This window comes from Molothrus aeneus, chromosome 1 (assembly GCF_037042795.1).
Source record: "Molothrus aeneus isolate 106 chromosome 1, BPBGC_Maene_1.0, whole genome shotgun sequence".
Taxonomy (NCBI): Eukaryota; Metazoa; Chordata; class Aves; order Passeriformes; family Icteridae; genus Molothrus; species Molothrus aeneus.
This window is the reverse complement of record NC_089646.1, coordinates 61,964,481-61,982,887: the sequence shown is the minus strand read 5'-3', so window position 1 is coordinate 61,982,887 and position 18,407 is coordinate 61,964,481. Positions and strand designations below refer to the sequence as shown.

Sequence of the window (18,407 nt, the reverse complement as noted above, 5' to 3'; positions counted from 1 at the left end):
CATTCTGTGCTGAAGAAATATAATAAATTAGCTTCTTATCATAGTTCTTTACCCACAGAAATATTATCAAGGAAGAGATGAAAAGGTGTGCATTTATATTATACACTCAGTGTGCAAGTAGAGGACCAACAAGGTTCTGTATGATGAATGTCTGAATATTTCCTTAAAGTCCCACTAAAACAAAATCAAATATCTTATAGATATTTGCTGCATTTATATTGGATATGAGGTAACAGTGATAATCTATTTACTTGTTATTTCTCACTTGTGTTTGTTTCTTTCCATTAAAGTAACTCATTTTAGTGCAGCAGCCAACACAAGGTATTTAGGAAAATGGCCTGTGATCTCCTTTATTATTGCAATCTGTGTGTTATTTTGAGCTTTCATTTGAGCTGTAAATTGTAAACAGATTTGTCCATATAACAAGTGTGAGAATTCTGAGGACTGAAAGGAGTGAAAATTCTGAGCAGGGAAACTCTCTGTGGTACCACTCTGGGTTGGTCTGGGGTTTTTTTGTTTAAATTGCCTTTTGCTGGAGATTGACAGATACTCATTTAGTGTTCATGTGCTTGTTGAACATCACTTCCTTTAGTGCATTCATCTTGCAGATGGCTCAAACAAGCTGAAGAGTATAAAATTGTCAACTTACCCACATATTGTGGATATTTTTTCTGAAAATTGTTGTGATGTGTCTTAGCCTATTCCAACATAATGGTAAACACTTCATGAATTCATACATTGCTGGAGAAAAGATCCAGGTTCCAGTTTGACAGAAGCCATGATAGAACATGCAACCATGAAAGATTGTTCTTGGAGCAACCCGTAATATGTTAGACCTAGCAAATCTCCTAATATTATTCAGCACTTTCCTTCTTTTGTGTTTTGCACATTGTTAATGCAGTTTTTGTATTCTTAATGTGGTGATGGATGTTCAAAGTTGAATGGACATTGGCAGGTTTTGCATCTCACTGTTTTGTGTGTGGCTGCTAGTTCTGTGCAGAACTTCATCAGTTCTGAGACTCAGTCCTGGCTTGATACTCACTGCTGAATTCAAAGTGAGTAAAAATGTTACTAATGAGATGAACGGTGTTAACCATTTCATCTTAGTGTTTTCATTTCCTGCCTGATGCTAAGGTAGTGTAAAAGTTAAGGAATAAAATAAGGTATCCAGACAAAGAGCTCAATATGCTTAAATACTGAAACATTTTAAAGTAACTCCATATTTTAAAGTAAATAAATGTTTTAAGTAGACATCAGAAGACTGATGTAACTGGTCAGTTCTGACTGGTGCTACATAAATGTGTCTGTTCTGAGCTAGGGGTTCCTGCCTGCATCCTATCCTCTGTCCCTTGCATTCTGTGTAACTTCTTGAATCAATGTTAATTACTCTGCCCCATCTTTCTTGGCCAGTTTCTCTTCTACCATTTTGGCAAATAAAGTGAACTTGATTAGTGCTTTCAAGGTTGTGTTTTTGCCCAACATATGCAATGGTCATGGTCTCTGTACATACTCCCCAAACTGAACCAGGTGTGCTGTAGCTTCATATGGGGTTCTTTTGGTGTGTTGGTTTCTTTGGTTTCTGAGGCTCAGACATGCTCAAGTTACTTCTGATTTGGCAAGGTCTTCACTGGGATTGTTTTCTGTTGTCACATGTATAACGTGATTGTGTTGAAGTTAAAAATGATAATTTAAAAAATATTGACACACTGTTTGTCTTTCTTTAGGAAAGCCCAAGAAGGGAAGAAGAAAGTTGTGCTAGCAGGCTGTGTACCACAAGCTCAACCTCGCCAGGAGTACCTGAAAGGCTTAAGTATTATAGGGGTATGTATCTTTAGAAATCAAAGGTTTTCATAAATATTTTCAGTAGGTCAATGTCAATATCTAGACTCTATTACATTTCTCTGGGAAAAAAATCAGCAGAGAAGCTTCCTGCCATGTGCCCCTCCTGCTCATCTTTTTGCATTACACAACATTTAAACCTTCCTTCAATTGAGGGTGATTTTATTTGGCTGTGGCAAAAGAGGGGAGAAAGAAAAGCATGCTGTTGTTGGAGCTGACTTCCAGTGCCTTTTGAAGCCTGGAAATTTCCAGGCTTGATCCAGGATGAAGATATCAGTTACCATATTCTTAAGAATATCACAGTTTATTTGCTCCAAGACAAACCTTAAGACCTTTGTTAAAATCAGTGGAAAAAGCATAGGGCATATGAATTACACAGACACAGATGAGGATTTCGTGGTTGTTTTTTTAATTCACACTATTAAGCAGAATGGAAAATAGAAATTATTATTTTGTTTAAATTTGAGGCAGTCTGAAGAGATAAATCCACTGGTGACTGACTTGTTAAACAGTTACCAAGCTTTACCTCAAAAATGAAACCACAGAGCTTTGACTTAAGTAATAAAGTGTTCTCAGTGTTTTGTGGGATGTGGTACTACTGTATCATTGAATCACCTTGAATCACATTGAAAAAAGTAAAATGGGCGAATGGATTTCCTCTTTGCTCAGAGGCCACAAAGTTATTGATCCATAATTGGTTGTTATAGCCAGTATAATAATACCTACACATATGTAGACAGAGGGGACAAAAATGAGCAAGTCACTATCTTTTCACCAAGACTGTAATTCAGTGTTTCAGTTTTGATGAATTTTAACCTATTAGAATTGGGAAGTTAGATTTTTTTTTTAAACATTTTTCTCCTCTTTTTAAAAATTCTCTTTTAGGTAACATGTAATTTCTGAAAATTAACCTCTTCTCATCGTCTTCATTTGAGTACCTAGAACCAGTGTTTCATGAAAAGTATTAGTAGTTTAGTATTTTTTACAGAAAGATTTCTGTTAGGAGATGAATTAGATGTTAATGCAGTGTTCCCAAGTGCTTTGAAACTAGACCTGAAAATACTGAAATTTAGTCTTTGCAATAAGGACACTGTCCTCTGGCTGTCATTGCTGTGGAAAAATTTACTGTGCTTTGAATAAGAGATCCCTCAGCTCAGAAAGATCTCAACCTTGAGGCAAAACTATTAAAAAAAACAAAGCTAAGAGAATGTTATTGTCTATGTTTTCAGTTTGTACATTTAAGATTTTCTTCCCATTTTATAAAGAATGTGTGTGAGAGGGTGACTGTATTTAAAGGACAAGACTTGTTATCTTACTATTGCAAAATATTTTTGAAAGGCAGTTTTTGCAGAATTGAGAAATAGAAAATGTTCTGTTGGCAATAGGATATCGATTCTACTTTAAAATTTTGGACATTAAGGGTACAGTTTTGAAAATCTTTCTTTTATATCAGGTTGGTTTTGTCTTCAACTTAGCTGAGAGACCTAGTTGATTTATTGTTGCTTATATAAGTTCTGCTATTTTCTGTCCTCCCCCCTTTTTTTTCTCTTTTTCAATATTTATTTTAAAGACCATGTTGTCTGAGAATGTGTTTATTTACCAGCAATTGGAACTCCCTCAGAGTGGCTTTCTAAAAGCAGTGTGTCAGAGGCTCTTCTGCTCCTCTTGTTAGGATGGAGGAGGAAACTGTGTTGTAACTACCAGAGAAATTCTAGTAAACCAGAGCTTGTTTTGATCTGTATTTGAAAAATACAGGACTGAACTTCCACTGTTCTTTTTTTATTGCCTGATTATTCCTTGGGCAGAAGGAAAGGAAGGGCAACTTCATATCCTTCTTACAATTTGTGATGTTACTGTGCTTCTGTGTTTTTTTAAAATAATTGCTACTTTATAAACATAATGTGGGTTGAGGCCTTGCCATAGGCTGTGTGTGAGGCAAATCATAATGTGACATGACAAAGTGAAGGAGCTCTTTTGTGCAATGGGAAAATTCTAGGCTGTAATAAACCTGCCAAGGGTGTAAAGTACCTGAAGCACATAATAATGCATTACAGAGGTTCACAGCCAGTTCCCCTCTGGTGGTTTCCAAAGCTTATTCCTTTGTGTTTGTGGCATACTCACTTCAAACTCAAGTGCTCGTGCAGTGCACAAAGAGACATCAACTCTCCTATGCAGTTATCCCTCACTTTTCATTTTTAGTTGCTGAGAAGTAACTAAAAAAAAAGTTACACCTAAAGTACACATCCTAAGTACACCTAAGTTACACATGCTAAAGTAGGATGTGTGACTGCGCAGATTGTTTTGAGGGGATCGTAGGGGAAGGAAAAGGAGAAACAAGGGGGAAAGAAAGATTTATCTGACAGGTTATGTTTTAGGACCCGTGAATGGATGTAGGTAATGGCAGTGTTTCCTCACTTCCTGAGCTGCATACAAGAACATGCAAAACCCTGGTTCCCAGTGATAGTTGAGCCATTGGAATGGGATATTTTATTTCATTGACATTTTCTGGAGTTTTAAGGTGCTTGATCTCCAAATGATGCTGTGTGTTGGACCCCCTGGTCAGGCTGCTGGGAGTTTATAGGTCTTAAGAGGCTTCACAAGGCCCGTGCATCCATACTTTGAAATCATCAGACTTGCTGTGCAGACTGAAAGCATGAGGCCTAATCCACATATGTATTCCAATAAAAGCATACAATAGCTCCACAGGTGAGTGAATCCTGAATGAGAACTCCAATTCTCCTTCCTTCTCTATCTTTCCCAGTGTAACATCTAGCATCAAAGACCAAGGGAAGAGTTTCTGCCTATTCTTTCATCTGCACAAACCCACACAAGCAAGCCAGTGTTGCAGCTCTGGAAGGCTGTAACACCCCCCCCCCCCCCCCCCCCCCCTTTGCTGCTGCTCTCTGAGTCAGAAGGTGCAGGTCCTGTGCATGGTAGGGCACTGCAGGCTCTTTGGCCAAGGCAAGCCTGAAGCCACTGCTTCCAGGAGAAATACATAGCTATGAAAGCCCTCTGCCAAGGTTCCTTGCATTGTCCTGACCTCCAACTAACCCTTTCCCCTGGCTCTTCTACTGTATAAGGCAAGCCTTAAGTAATTTTCTTTTCATATCCAGTTTGAAACTCTGGAATGTGATTAGTGGGAGTGCTGAACGCTCCCAGCAGCAGCACATAACACTTGGAGCACTGCTATAAAGAGATGATGCAGCATAAAAAATGCTAAGTGCATTACAAAAAGCAAGCACTTTACTTCTTAAGCTGTACATCTGTAATTGTTAAGTTTAACGTACCTTATTCCTTCATTTGTAAAATGCTCCAGTGAGCAAAGCTTTAGCAGTGCCATTGTGAAAGGAAATCACTGGAACTGTACCAAGATGCCAAGTGTCCATACATCCCTGCTGCTTTGGCCTCATAAATGAGGAAGATACATTGTATGGTATTTCTGTGGTTCAGGTCATAAAAGTTTTGATGATGTTTGCAAAACAGTGATAGTGATACTTGCCTACTTTGCAGTGTTTATAAGGCCAGACTGCATTCAAGATTGGGAGCCTGTCTGCTGCCCTTAAAACAGAGCCTTGCATGAAATGCAAATATCCAGTATGTACTTCATGAAAGCCAAATTTGATGGAATTTTACTCTGAATTATTTGAATTAGCAGAACTTCTTGGAAAGCATGCTGCAAACCTGGGAACAGGTGGATGCTCTTCTTCTGTAACTTATGGCTAAGAATGGCTTCATACAATTCTCAGCTGGTTAGCTTTGGCTTTTGAATTCCCAGGTTTATATTCATATAGGACACTTGAACTGGGAAAGCCAGAAAAGAGTGTCAGTTAAGCACCTGCTTTTAAACTGAAAATTGGATGTGCAAATAGAAAATGCTCATTTCTACAGCAGCCATGTACTATCCTATCAATCAAAGGGTGTAGCAATTAATTTAGATAAGAATTATCCTTCAGCTGTGTCAGTGTTTAGCAATGAAAATCAGTTGTTTACGTGCATCTCTGGGGTAGTTCCCTTCCCTTTAAAGTTTGTGTAGATCCTCCTCTCAGGATACATTCCTAACCCAGAGTAATGCCCATTTGGTCAGTATTGTCAGCAAAGGTTTTAAACACAGATGTTATCCCTCTGAAGCCAGGGTGGCTATAGTCACCTGCCTTTTGAAGTTATGTACTAAGCCCTAGATTTATCTTGCCTAAGTGCTGTAATTTGAGAGTCTGTTTTGCTCAGCTCTCTTTATGGTCAATGAAGATAATTATCTCTAAAATAATTTAGATTTTTAGAAGACCTGAGGTGCCTTTTGAAGCCATGTATTTCTCTTTTTACTGGCTTTAGAGAGGGGATAGGCTGAGTAGTCTTTTAACATCCAGCATTTGGCAGAGATCCCTAAACAAGGTGAGATGAAACAGAGTTGGTGAGCTGGAGTTAAAATCTTCAGAATTATAAATAGCATGTTCTAATTACCTAAGATAGACTATTTTATCTGTGTAGTGACCATTTTGTTTCTTAACTGTGTCAATGAGGATCAATGTATAGGGTTTCTTCAAGATGAGAAAAAAAGATTGTTTTACTTCAAGCAGCTCTGTATAGATATTATGCTCACTCCTAGGGTGTTCATATTGGAAAAATTTATTTGTGTAAAGGATGATCATGCATTGGACCAGACTACTCAGGGAAATGGTTGAGTCACAATCCTTGGAGGTATTTAAAAGTCGTGTAGATGTGGTGCTTAGGGATATGGTTTAGTGAGGTCTTGGCAGTGCTGGGTTATTATGAATACAAATGATTGCTGAGCTGCACTTAGGCCTAGTTCTGATCCCACCAGCAAGGGTCAAAGATTTTTTCTGGCCTTTGTTTCAACTCAGCCTTCGTGCTTTGATAAAACTCTCTTTATCCTTGCTTTTTCACCAGACAGTTCCCTGCTTTGGCTGCTCTTCCATGAATTCATGAACCTTGCCTTGCTCTTGGCCTGTATCAATCTCAGCCCAGATTTCTGCACCAGCCCTGATTTGTGGTGGTTGAGTGTTTTGTTTCTTGTTTTTCTTTTTGCACAGTTCTCCTCCCTGTTGACAGCTGTCAACTCTGTTCTGTCTGTGGCTCTTGTTCTGTTCACCTCCCAGTGGAGAACCATTTGAAGTGGACATTAAGTCAGAAATGTACCTAACTATGCTGGAACCAAGGTCCCACAAGATCTGTGGAACCAAGTGGGGCACACTAACCACACCCAGGAGTGGTGTCCTGCTGTCAGTCCTGGGGAGTTGGTTTTTTGAGACATTCTGCAAAAAACCGTTGAGGAATGGTGTCATTTCCCTTCATACACCACCAGGATGTCTCTGTGCTTCATGGACTTCCTGATGCCTGATGGAGAGAGACATTATTGGAGCTCTGCTATGAAGGTTTATACATATCTTTGATACCAGTCTAGAGCAGAATTATCCATAAGGTCAGTGAGATGTGAGGAAAAGCATCCACCAGACCTTTATATATTCAAGAAAATTTCATTACTATAACTTTGTAATTTTTTTTCCTTTTTCATTCCCCCCCCCACCTTTTTTTTTCCCAAATAAGAATTTTATAAACCTTTCCCTCTTTTCACTTCATGTTCATCTCACATTTTCTAAGATACTTTTATCTTCATAAATGCAGACTGGAAGCATTCCACATTTTCTTCTTGAGCACTTGGGGCTTTAGCCAAATAATTTCAAATGAAAAATATTTAATGTGGGAAATAACATGTAAGGCAGAACAAATATCCATTTCTCGGTGAAGATCTCATTATATCTCAGACCTATAATTTTAATTACTTACATGAGCCATCTTCTTGACAGACATATTGAGAATAATTTAATTTATCCAGTAAAATGAAGATGCAATATAATGGTTGGTGGTTTTTTTCTGTCTCTATTCAACAGGGGATTTGGAGCAATGCAAAAATTCCTCAGATGCACAATGCAGAAAGTAATTGGTAGCTCAAGTTATGAACCACCCAGATTTCTCATATTTTAAATTATTAAAATGGTCATGAACTTAAACAGTCTAGTACTGAGACATATAACAATAATATTTTAGGTAATATAACACAGACTTCCCTCCCTGTCTGTAGTGTAGTTTTAAGTGTACACACTTCTATTTTCAAATGGAATTTTTCTATTTATTTTTTAAACATTTAGTAGAAAGTATATATGTTAAATATCTTGAGTCATAATTTTTAAAACTACACCCAAAATGGATGTGTACACAAGTATGTAAATAGGCATGTGTTCCATATGACTGCTTATTTGTGCTTTATTTATAAGTTGATTGCTAGATTTGTATGTCTGTAATGTGAATGCTTGTGATTCAGAAAATTATTTAAATATATTTATTTTTCAATAAAATTATTAAACTGGAGATATTAGGAATACTATAACTTAATTTCTAGAATTCTTAACTAATATACTGTATTAAATAATCTGAAATGGTGGATATCCCTATTTTAAAATCTGTATTTCAAAAGGTAAAAAAAAAGAAAAGAAAAGAAAAAGAAAAATACTTTTACATGGACTTGATCCAACACTCAGACAAGGAAAGGAATTGACTCCCACTGACTTCAGTTGGGAATTTAAAATCAGACTCCAGCTATAGGTGAGCTTTTTTTTAACTTCTACTAGACAGATTGGAAAAATGAATGTGAAGCAGACAAGATTGTGCAGTCTTGTGTTTACAGGAGATGACAAGATCAGTGGTTTAGGGCAGAGAGACTTAATGGCTTTGATATGAGGGACCCAAGTTCCAGGCTCCTTGTTGCAGACCAGGCTCTTCTCTTGAAGCCTCTGCAACTTGTGCTTTTCTGCTTGTTTTGGAAAAAAGTTGGAAAACAATCTCCAAGGAAAAGACTGCTAAATTCATACTACATCTAGTTAATGTAATGTACAACTTAGAGAAGTAGTGTTTAAAAAGGAATAATGTGGAAAAATTGCGAACAAACTTAAGTATGGCAAGTTGGCTTTTCTGCATTGTATATAAATGTAGAATTGTATGTAGAGTAGAATTGCACAGAATAGTGGTGAAAGCTCTGGAGAGAACCTCAGCTTCAAGAATTCGTGAGTTTTAATTTTGTAGTGTTAATGTTGATTCCTTTTAGCTTATATTCCAAAATCTCTACAATGTGTTGGGCATTGACTTTATTTAAAGACTGATATATCTATTAAGAAATAATTGATCTATTTATCTCATTATTGGTGAATTTTGGCAAATATAGCATTAAATTTATTGTCTTTGTTGCAGACATTCTATAAAAGTAATTAAAGATTATTCTGTGTTGTGAACAGCATGAGGGCTTTTCTCTCCATTTCCAAACACAGCCTGCATCACCTTCAGGAGAATGTCTTGTTCTTTTAAATTTTACAACAGTATTTTTAATTTCTTCCCCCTCTAGTACCTCATTCATTTTCTCCCCTATATTCTGCCCTAACAATATCCTCAGCTTTTTGTTGTGTTCTCCACCATCCACTATTTTGCTGTGGAGACTGTGGTGAGGGAGCACTTTGGCTGTTTGAGCCACCCAGGTGCTGAGTGCCTGGTTCACCATTGTCTGCCACAAACCATGAACAGCACTTAAGGCATGAACACTTTTCTAGCAATTTGGTGATTTTTGCCAAATTTATGGGAGCTTGCCATTTTTGAGGACAAAATTTGGTTTAAATTAGGTGGCAAATTTTAAAGTTACTTTTGGCAGATTGACCAAGATCCACAGAAAGTTAAAACTGGCTAAAAACACAGCTCAAAATTCTTTACTCCCCCTTAATCCAGAAGAAGACACTCTTGAAAGACTAGTTAATATGAAAGTATGTCCAGTTGTTGACTACTTAGGTATTTACCTTCTAACTTTTTTTAGGTTCAGCAGATAGATCGTGTAGTAGAAGTTGTGGAGGAAACTATTAAAGGTAAGCATCACACTTGAACTAATTGCAGCTAGTTGGAAACATGTAAGCTTTACCAGAAGTGCTGCTGGTGCATTCTTTTTCACCCTAACTCTTGCTTTGTGCTCCAGCTGAATGTTTGGGCAGTGCTATACTTTGTCATGTATGCTTTGTGTAAGTGATAATTTCAGAGTGTTTTCTGTCAGGAGCTCTGTGGGCTGTTGGTTTCATAGGTAAATGATCAAGAGGAGACATCAAGAAATCATTTCATCACTGTAGGTTGGTGTAGAGTATTTCTCCTGCACTATTTTAATTGAGTGTTACACTTCTACTTTCTTATGTTTAGTTCTCTGGTATTTTCTTCTTTTCCAATGTTTTGGCTTACCTCCCTGAGCTCTTCTCAGCCGGGCACATAAATTATCTTCTGGTTTAATGTTCTTTTGTAACTCTGTTCCTTGTTCTCTCTGGCTTTGATCGTGTGTGTACTCTTAGTACTTTGCAGCAAAGGAGGGAAAAAACCCAGTATTGTTTCTGCAGCCTGACCAGTAAACATTTGCTGTTAAATAAATATATTTGTCTGGGTCTTTCTGGGTTACCTAAGTTTGTCTCCTTTACTTATCAGGCCATAAAAATTACTGTTCCATGAAGCTTTAAATTACAAGTTTTAGTTTAATTGTCTGTACTTTCAATATAAACAAGTGTCTAGTCCACAAGACATTGTCAGTAACTTTATTGCTGGAATACAATTTTTTTTGCACTAAAGCATGAAAGTTTAAAGCAGTGCAAATTTTTAAAAGGAAAAAAATCTTCTATCATGAAATTGTGTAGTGTGGTGTAAAGTTTCTGGAGCTTGTAGTTTGAAGGCCTTAAGATTTCATGTTGCTTTGAATGCTTTCAGGAATGAAACCGGTATTTTTATGTACTCCCAACCAAAATTTTCCCCAGATTATCCTTTACTTATGGCATCTATTTTTGGGGGGTAGAGCCTACTTTTCCATACAAACAAAGAAGAAATATATTCAGTACATATTTTTTATTTAATAAGGCAAACTCTTTCCCCAGAAGCATCATGGTGTTCATGACAATATGTTGGAAATAACGATGCTTCATGATTTTTACAAGAGTATTTTAGATCCCTATCTGCTTTTTCCCAAATTTTATTAGTTTTTAAGGGAGTGAGATGATAACCTGGGTCAGCATGCCCTCCCTTGACAAAAATGGGGTTTGTAATATTTATACTGACTCCAGATATTACTGCTTTTTTGATAACATAATTACTCAGGTTATGGTGACTGAATGTTAAAGAGTCCAAATAATCTAGTAGCAGCTGTTAAAATAATGATTTTCACCAAATGGATTTTTAGATTGCATTTTAAACATTGATATAATGCTGGAAAATAATGTTCATAGGAATGTTAGTGAACATTTAAACTTTAAAAGTGTGAATTTTTGGAAAGATTTTTGTTCCTTTCTAGCTTACTAAAAGTGATTGGAATTAGAAGGAGAAAGTGAGCTGCTGAATTCCATACATAGTGCCAGTTCCATCAGGGATTTCCTGAAAGGTAATGGAACACAGGATTTCTGGAGTTTCATTGGAAAAAAATGAATGAAAACCAGCTCTCTGTTTTGAGAGAGACATTGACATACTGGAGAGAGTCAAACAGAGATGGTTAAGAGACTGAGACTGGATAATTTCTCCTCATAGGAGAGCCTGGGAAGGCTCAGGGAGAGGGAATCACATCAAAATATATAAATACTTGAAAAGAGTGTGCAGAGAGAAGTGAGACAGACTCTTTTCAGTGGTGCCCACAGACAGGACCAGAGGCACAGGCACAAAAAAGCAGAGGAGATTCCCTCCAAACACCAGGAAACACATTTTGACTGTGAGGATGACCAAGCCCTGGCTCAGGTTACTGAGGGAGGTGGTAGAGACTCAATTCCTGGCTGTATTCAAATCCTGTGGACATGGTCCTGGGGACCTGGCTCTCAGTGGCTCTCCTTGGGTGAGGGGGCTGGATAACGTGGTCTCCAGTGGTCCTTTCCAGCTGTAACCCATCTTTGGCAAATTGCATTTGGAAGGAGAATGAAGTTGGCAGAGATCATAGGATAATGGCTTGCTTTGGTAAAAGCGAGCCATAAAAATAGGAGCTTTTACTTACATTTATTTAATTTACTTCAATAAGCTGCATTATTTTATGTATTTTGGAATCATCTACTAATGGAGAAGAAGAAGCTCTTTTTCATTGTGTTTTATGAAGAGTGTGTGAACTTCCATTGTCCAAGTGAAGTAAAATACTGTAGATAACAGGACTGTTGATTAGAATATTTTATTATATAAAATAGATACATGGTAGAAGATTAAATTTGTGTTAGATCAAATGAAATGTAACCCTTTGTTTTCATGAGTCTACATCATTGGCAACAGCTTCTGAAGCTGCTTTTGCTTTCAGGAGATTGAGGTGATGTGGGACAGGGGATTAAATATTAATTCTGAATTCAGAGCCAGCTTACACCTGTGACTTTTAAGCTGAGTGTCTCTCATAGCTGTACAACAAAATTTTTTTTCACTTTTTTTTTTTTAAGAAAAGCTAAAGGTTGCATGGGTGATATACTCTTGTAGTGTGGTTATGTATACATTGAAAGCTTCAAAAATACTATATACTGAATGTTTAAAGAAAATTTGATTGAATAAGTGGAACTTCATAGTGTCTCTGCTCTGTAGGACAGCTCTGTAGATTGATCAGCCTAACTGAGTTGTCTGGATTTTCTGGCCAAATACCAAGGTGGAAACAGGTTACCCTGATGCTAGTTTTAAGTCTAAAAGTCTGGCTTTCCCTGGCTTCCCATTTCTTAAGTGGTACCTAAGTTTTTTTCTTGGATGCTTGAATTTTGTAGTACACAGTTTACAAAAAGGGAAAGTTTGCAAAAAGAATTTTTTTTCCTTATCTTTTTTTTTTTTTTTCTAATAGTCATCTTTTCAGTTTTTCATGAAAATGGCTTCCCTGTTGGATTTGGTTGAAAGCTTGCTGCACTCCCAATATAAATTGATTTCTTGGAATTATTTAGAACTCTTTGTATGAAATATGAAAGGGTTTCTTCTAGCTTTATTTTTCAGTCTTAAGGGCATTGTCAGGAAGACCTTTTCAGAGCAATTCCATTCTGCTGGGTCAAGAGGTGGTAGTTTCAAGAAATATATCTTTGTTGTGGTCTTTACCACATATATGCGAAGTCAGTGTAATTGTTAGTTCCCAACTCTCCATCGAGATAATTCTGATAAACACTTTTTATGTGACTTTATCTTTCTATCCTGTTTCATCAGAAAATGGAAAAGAAGGATGTGCACATTTGTTGTTGCACTGACAGTTAAAAGAGAGAAAGAGAGACTTTTAAGATGCTTAGTGATTTCTCATTTTTATGCCATCCTAACTTTTATCACAAGTGTTGAATTGAATCTTTGAAATTTCCTAATTAGCAGGTAAATTAGAGGTAAATTGTCACTTCCAGAAGCAATCTTCAATAGCAGTGCAGTATTTGTATGCAGGTCATGTCTAATTAATATTTATACTGTGTCCCAAGATATATCTTAACTAGAGGCATCTTCAGGTACTTTTCATATGATATGGTAATTTATAATCTGAAACCTCTATACTGCCTGTGAGGAACTAGACAAAATAATTCATTGACAGTCTCAAAACTGAGTTTCTCAAAGTGACAGCCACAATTGTGTAGCCAGTGTGTCTCTCATTCTTCCTGATAGAACAGAATGGTTTTGTCATGCAGGGCTCTGATTTAACAGTTCAGTAAACCTTGCTTCATCTGTACGTTTTCCAAATTTTAAGTCTGGATTACAGCAATTTTTACAACATTAGGGCAACATACCCACTCCATATGCTTAGTTTTCCAGTAAGGTGTTATGATGACATAGAATGTGAGGAAAATATTGCTAGGGAGTTGTGGTGTCTGTGAGCTGGGTGAAAACAGGCCTATAATTGATGTATGTTGCATCACTTAGTAAAATTTCTGTATAGAATATAAAAGTTATTTGGGATGACCAGTTTCTATGGTATGCTCCAAAAAGCTGAAGATTTGTCTTTGGAACTGCAGAACATCTTTATGGTGACTACTCAAGTCAGCTTTTTATGAATCACTCTAAAATCTGTCTTTAAAAAAAGCCTGTATGTGTATACAAGCTTGGCTATAAACAGTTTACAGTAGGCAAGAGAATACATTTCTTCTGTATTTTAAAGGAAAAATGTTAACTGCTTAATGGAGAAATTCTTCTTTTCTGGCTTTGAATTTAGGTCTTCAGAGATTTAGGTCTTTCCCCCTTCCTTTCTAGACATGCTCTCAAATCTCATGTTATTAAGGGTTTGTGGGGGTGGGAGATGTGGGACCCAGAGTATTTGTGTACAGTCTGCTTTTAGCTTAGGCCTTAAGGAGATGAGGGACATAGTTTGAATTGAGTTTTGTCCATACTGTGTCTGTCTAATGCTTTCACAAAACATAGTTTTACAATGGGTCATTAGACCTGATTATAAAAAACAACCAAAGGAAATTACTTCAGGGTTGAGCCCTTTATACTTAACATAACCTTTCTCAGTTTCAGTCACGTTGACCTGTCTGGTGAAGTTGTCCATCCATTCCTAGTTTAAACATTGACCATTATTTGCTCAACTGTTTAATTGTCCTCATGTGGTTAGCAGGATTCATGATAGTTGCAGTGTCTGTATGAAAAAGGGATAAACAGTACCTATATTATATATAGGCTCAAGTGTAGAATATATACTGGATTGTCCACCTGACAGTGAGTGTGTGTGTATATGTGCTTATCTGTACGTGTATGAATGCCAGAGTGTTAAACGGTGTTTGTATGTGCTGCTTGATTTCACTAGAATCTGCTGGTAACAGTAGATAAAATAGACTATTTTCAATTTCTATGACTGTGGGAAGAGTAGCCTTGACTTGAGAAGTTGATGACAGGCCAAATTGAAGAATAAAAATTGGAGGAGTCAGGAGTTCCTATTTGAAGAAAAGTATCATTTGGCTCCCAGTCAGGAAAGTGATTGTTTGTGCCAAAATGCAGCTTAAGGAGGGTCAGAGGGAGGGTAGTGGCCTCATCAAGTCTCTATCTCCTTTGAAAGGACATAGAAAGTAGGGGTGAGGGGGAGCAGTTTTGGGTGGGTTGTTTTATTTATTTCACTTTGTGGTGGGTTGACTTTGTCTGGCTGCCAGACCCCCACCCAGCTGCTTTCTTGTTCCCACTCCTCACGAGGGCAGTGGAGAAAATAAAATGGGATAACTCTTGGGTCATGATAAGGACAGGAAGATCACTTACCAGTTACCATCATGAGGAAAACAGACTCGACTTGGGGAAAATTAATTTAATTTACTGCCAATTAAAAATAGAATAGAGTGGTGAGAACTTCCCCCACCCCTCTTCTTCCCATGCTCAGCTTCATTCTCTCATCCCAGACTCCTCCATCTCCTCCCCTGAGTGCTGCAGAGAGACGGGGAGTGTGTGGTCAGCCCAGTGCACCCCCTCTGTGCTGATTCTGCTTCCCCACCCTGTCCCCCTGCTCCAGCCTGGGGCATTCCTGTGGGCTCTGGGGATCCAGGAACTGCTCCAGCGCGGGTCCTCTGCAGGGGGTGCAGTCCTTCAGGCCAGGCTGCTCCCCTGGTGGGGGTCCCCACAGGCTTCGTGCATTTACTGCCTGCTCCCCGCTCCTGCTCCGCACTCCCTTTCCGCGCTCCGCCGCGGGCTGCGGGGTATGATCGCCTTCGCTCTGCTCTTCTCTTCTCCAGCGGCTGCAGGGGAATCCACTGGAGCACCCGCAGCAACTCCTCCTTCTCCTCTTTCTCCTCCTCCTCTTCTCTCCTTGCTGCTCACAGGGCTTTCCCTCACGCTTCTTTCCTGGCTGCCAGGCAGTGTTTTTCCCTTTCTTACACCTGTGGCAGCTCTGGAGCTCCACGGCACCGTGTGGCAGGGCTTTTGGAGCCAGCTGGAGCCGCCTGTGTCTGGCCCTTGGCAGCCCCGGCCTCTCCTCGCAGAGGCCCCTGCAGCCCCCTCCACACACCCCGGGACAGTACCATGTCCCTAATGCAATTTCTAGGAGGTAGAATTGCCTTTTAAACTGAGATTGTGGAAAAGTAAGGGCACTAACTGGAAAAGCTGTGTTCGAGGCAGGTTGGATAAGGCCTTGAGCAACCTGGTCTAGTGGGAGATGAGCCCATGGCACAGCGGTTGGGACCAGATGGTCTTTAAGGTGCTTTCCAACCCCTTAACTAAGAAGTCTATGATTCTATGAACTCATGCCAGGGACTGTGTTTAAAAGACTTAAGGAAGTTGGATGGGACTGAAATAATGTTTTCAGTGGGAATACGCAGAGCTACAGTGAGTCAGTAACTTGGGGCCGTGACTGTGATTAAAGGATTCGCCCATCGCTCATTTGTATGTATCAATCACCGAGGTTAATGGCATAATGTTGTACATGTCACCTGCCTCTGTTTTGTGTGCCCTGGATTGGAAATTTTGGAGATACTCCTATTTAAACAAAATTATAATATTTTTGTTGTCATCAGAGCATTATGGGTAGAAAGAGCGTCATTGCTCAAACAAGTAGCTTTTTCCCCCCTTTTGTTATTTAAGAGCTACTTTGACAACAAGCATTGGCTTATAAAAGACCTGGCTGGAAGGTGTCCCACTGTATGGTTTTTAAAGAAAAGTTTTTTCATGTGGACAGAGGCTTCAGTGAGAGCACCACGTTGCATTTTGATTGCCCCTTTCTGACTGCTTACTAAAATGTGATGTACTGAAGGGTACTGATGAGTTCCAAATAGTAATACCATGATCTGTGCCATTATCAGTTCAGAGGGTTCAGCTTTGTATACTGTAAATTAAATAAAAATGTAGAGCATGATGAGGAATATACAGTAATTGTGGAGAAACTGTTTCTGCAAAGGCAGATTTTAATTGCTTTTGTAAGATATCAATAATAATGTGGCTCAACATTAAAATCATCCCTGCTGGGGCAAGAAATTTCTGTTACTATCAACTGATTTTTGCTCTTACAAGAAAGTTTATTGCTGTTTTTGCTGTGTCTGTTCCAATGCTTTTGGGCATGCAGGGACTATTAGGTATGTGAGATGATCCAGGACTTTAGATAGGTTTAGTAATTATTTTTCTCAGTGTAGGTGTTTCACTGATTTAATTTATAAATCTGATAGAACTGACTATCCTTATTATGACTGTCACTGTTATGACTTTATTTTGTAAGTAGCTCACAGAAACTGAATGGAAGATAAATAGTGCCACAGAAGAAGAAAACAAGCAATTGGGGGAAACAGACTGAAAATCTCAGTAGCACAACTGTGATTGCTCATTGCTAAATGAGCCTGTGATGTACATGGAAAAGGTGCTTTTTCTTCCAAACCCTTATGTTCTCTTTTCCACATTTTGAGTGAATCTTACATCATCCCTATTTTTCTGTCCTATTCACATTGATTAGACTCACCTGGATTTAGCTCTATTAGAGAATCCTCTTGGCTGGTAAATGTAAAGAGTACCTCATGATTTTGGATACAGTGACAAGTTCAGTTCAGCATTTCACTCTGATGCTAAATTCATTCTGTTCATCCTGCACACCCCAAAACATTAGGCAAGTTACTTGTGCTGCTGCAGCTGGCTCTGACAATCCTGCTTTCAGCACTTCCCTTCCTCATAATGCAGCCTGTTTTATCTGATTCAAAATGTCTTTTCCCTTGGAAGTTTCTCTCCAGGATCTCCTGAGGTTTTGAGCAGAATCTTTGATCTTAATCAAATGCATTTCTTCACAGAGAGGTGAGGACAGAGGGTCAGGGGAACTCTTCCTGTAGTCGATTCTAGGTATTGTCCTTCTGAGCTGTGGAATTATGGCTGGCATTTTGAGCTCACAGGAGATTTAATGTTCAGGCACTTTTCCAGAAAGACAATAACATTGCCTGATCTCAGAATAAGTAGGATTGAGCTAGTGAATCCTAAAAAAAAAAAAAAAGCAGTGGTGCCTTAATAGTGCCTATTAAGCATTTCAAATGCTTTTGCTGTGATAGAGGAAAATACTATGGATGTGTCAAAAATGTTCCTGAATACTTATATTCTTAATTTAACTTGGTGAAATTTTTACATGGACAGTAATTTCTTGTTAATAGTTATCTCTTTTTCTGTATGACTTCTTCTACAGTACGGTTTCAGTGCTTACAGATATTGTTATGGTTGAGTCATACACTGGAGACATGCCAAGAATAAAGAGGTATTGCATGTTTAATGGAGAGAAAGTAGTGTATTAATTTTAGCAATATGGGACACCTGTGGACCTTTTCTACTGAATATCTTGTTTTTGAAATTACATTAAGTGAATTTTAAAAAGCTCCTGTCTTCACCAGTGTGACACTCACATTCCAGAGTCTTCCAAAGCAGTATTATTGTTGGATGCTAATTCTAAGTGCAACACTTAGTAGTTCTCTGTATTTCAAGCTAGTTACAAATGTGCTTTATGCTTAGTAATTCCTGCACATTTCTATGAAGTTTTTTGATTTGGTATAGGGTGGAAAGCAGTCTTTTTATGAAAGAGTTTTGAATGCAGAGACTGGATCAAACATAGCATCGGCTGTCATTATCCTAATGGGACTGGATGCCTG

The 18,407-nt window shown here is 38.3% G+C and overlaps 1 protein-coding gene across 1 annotated transcript in view; it reads left to right on the top strand.

Moving 5' to 3' along the window:
* The window catches only part of CDKAL1 (CDK5 regulatory subunit associated protein 1 like 1), a 387,536-nt gene that overhangs the window by 126,683 nt on the left and 242,446 nt on the right, over positions 1 to 18,407 (top strand). The window contains exons 6-7 of the mRNA XM_066558021.1: positions 1,725 to 1,821; positions 9,710 to 9,758. Coding sequence (XP_066414118.1) covers positions 1,725 to 1,821; positions 9,710 to 9,758 — 146 coding nt within the window. The remainder of the gene's footprint in view (positions 1 to 1,724; positions 1,822 to 9,709; positions 9,759 to 18,407) is intronic.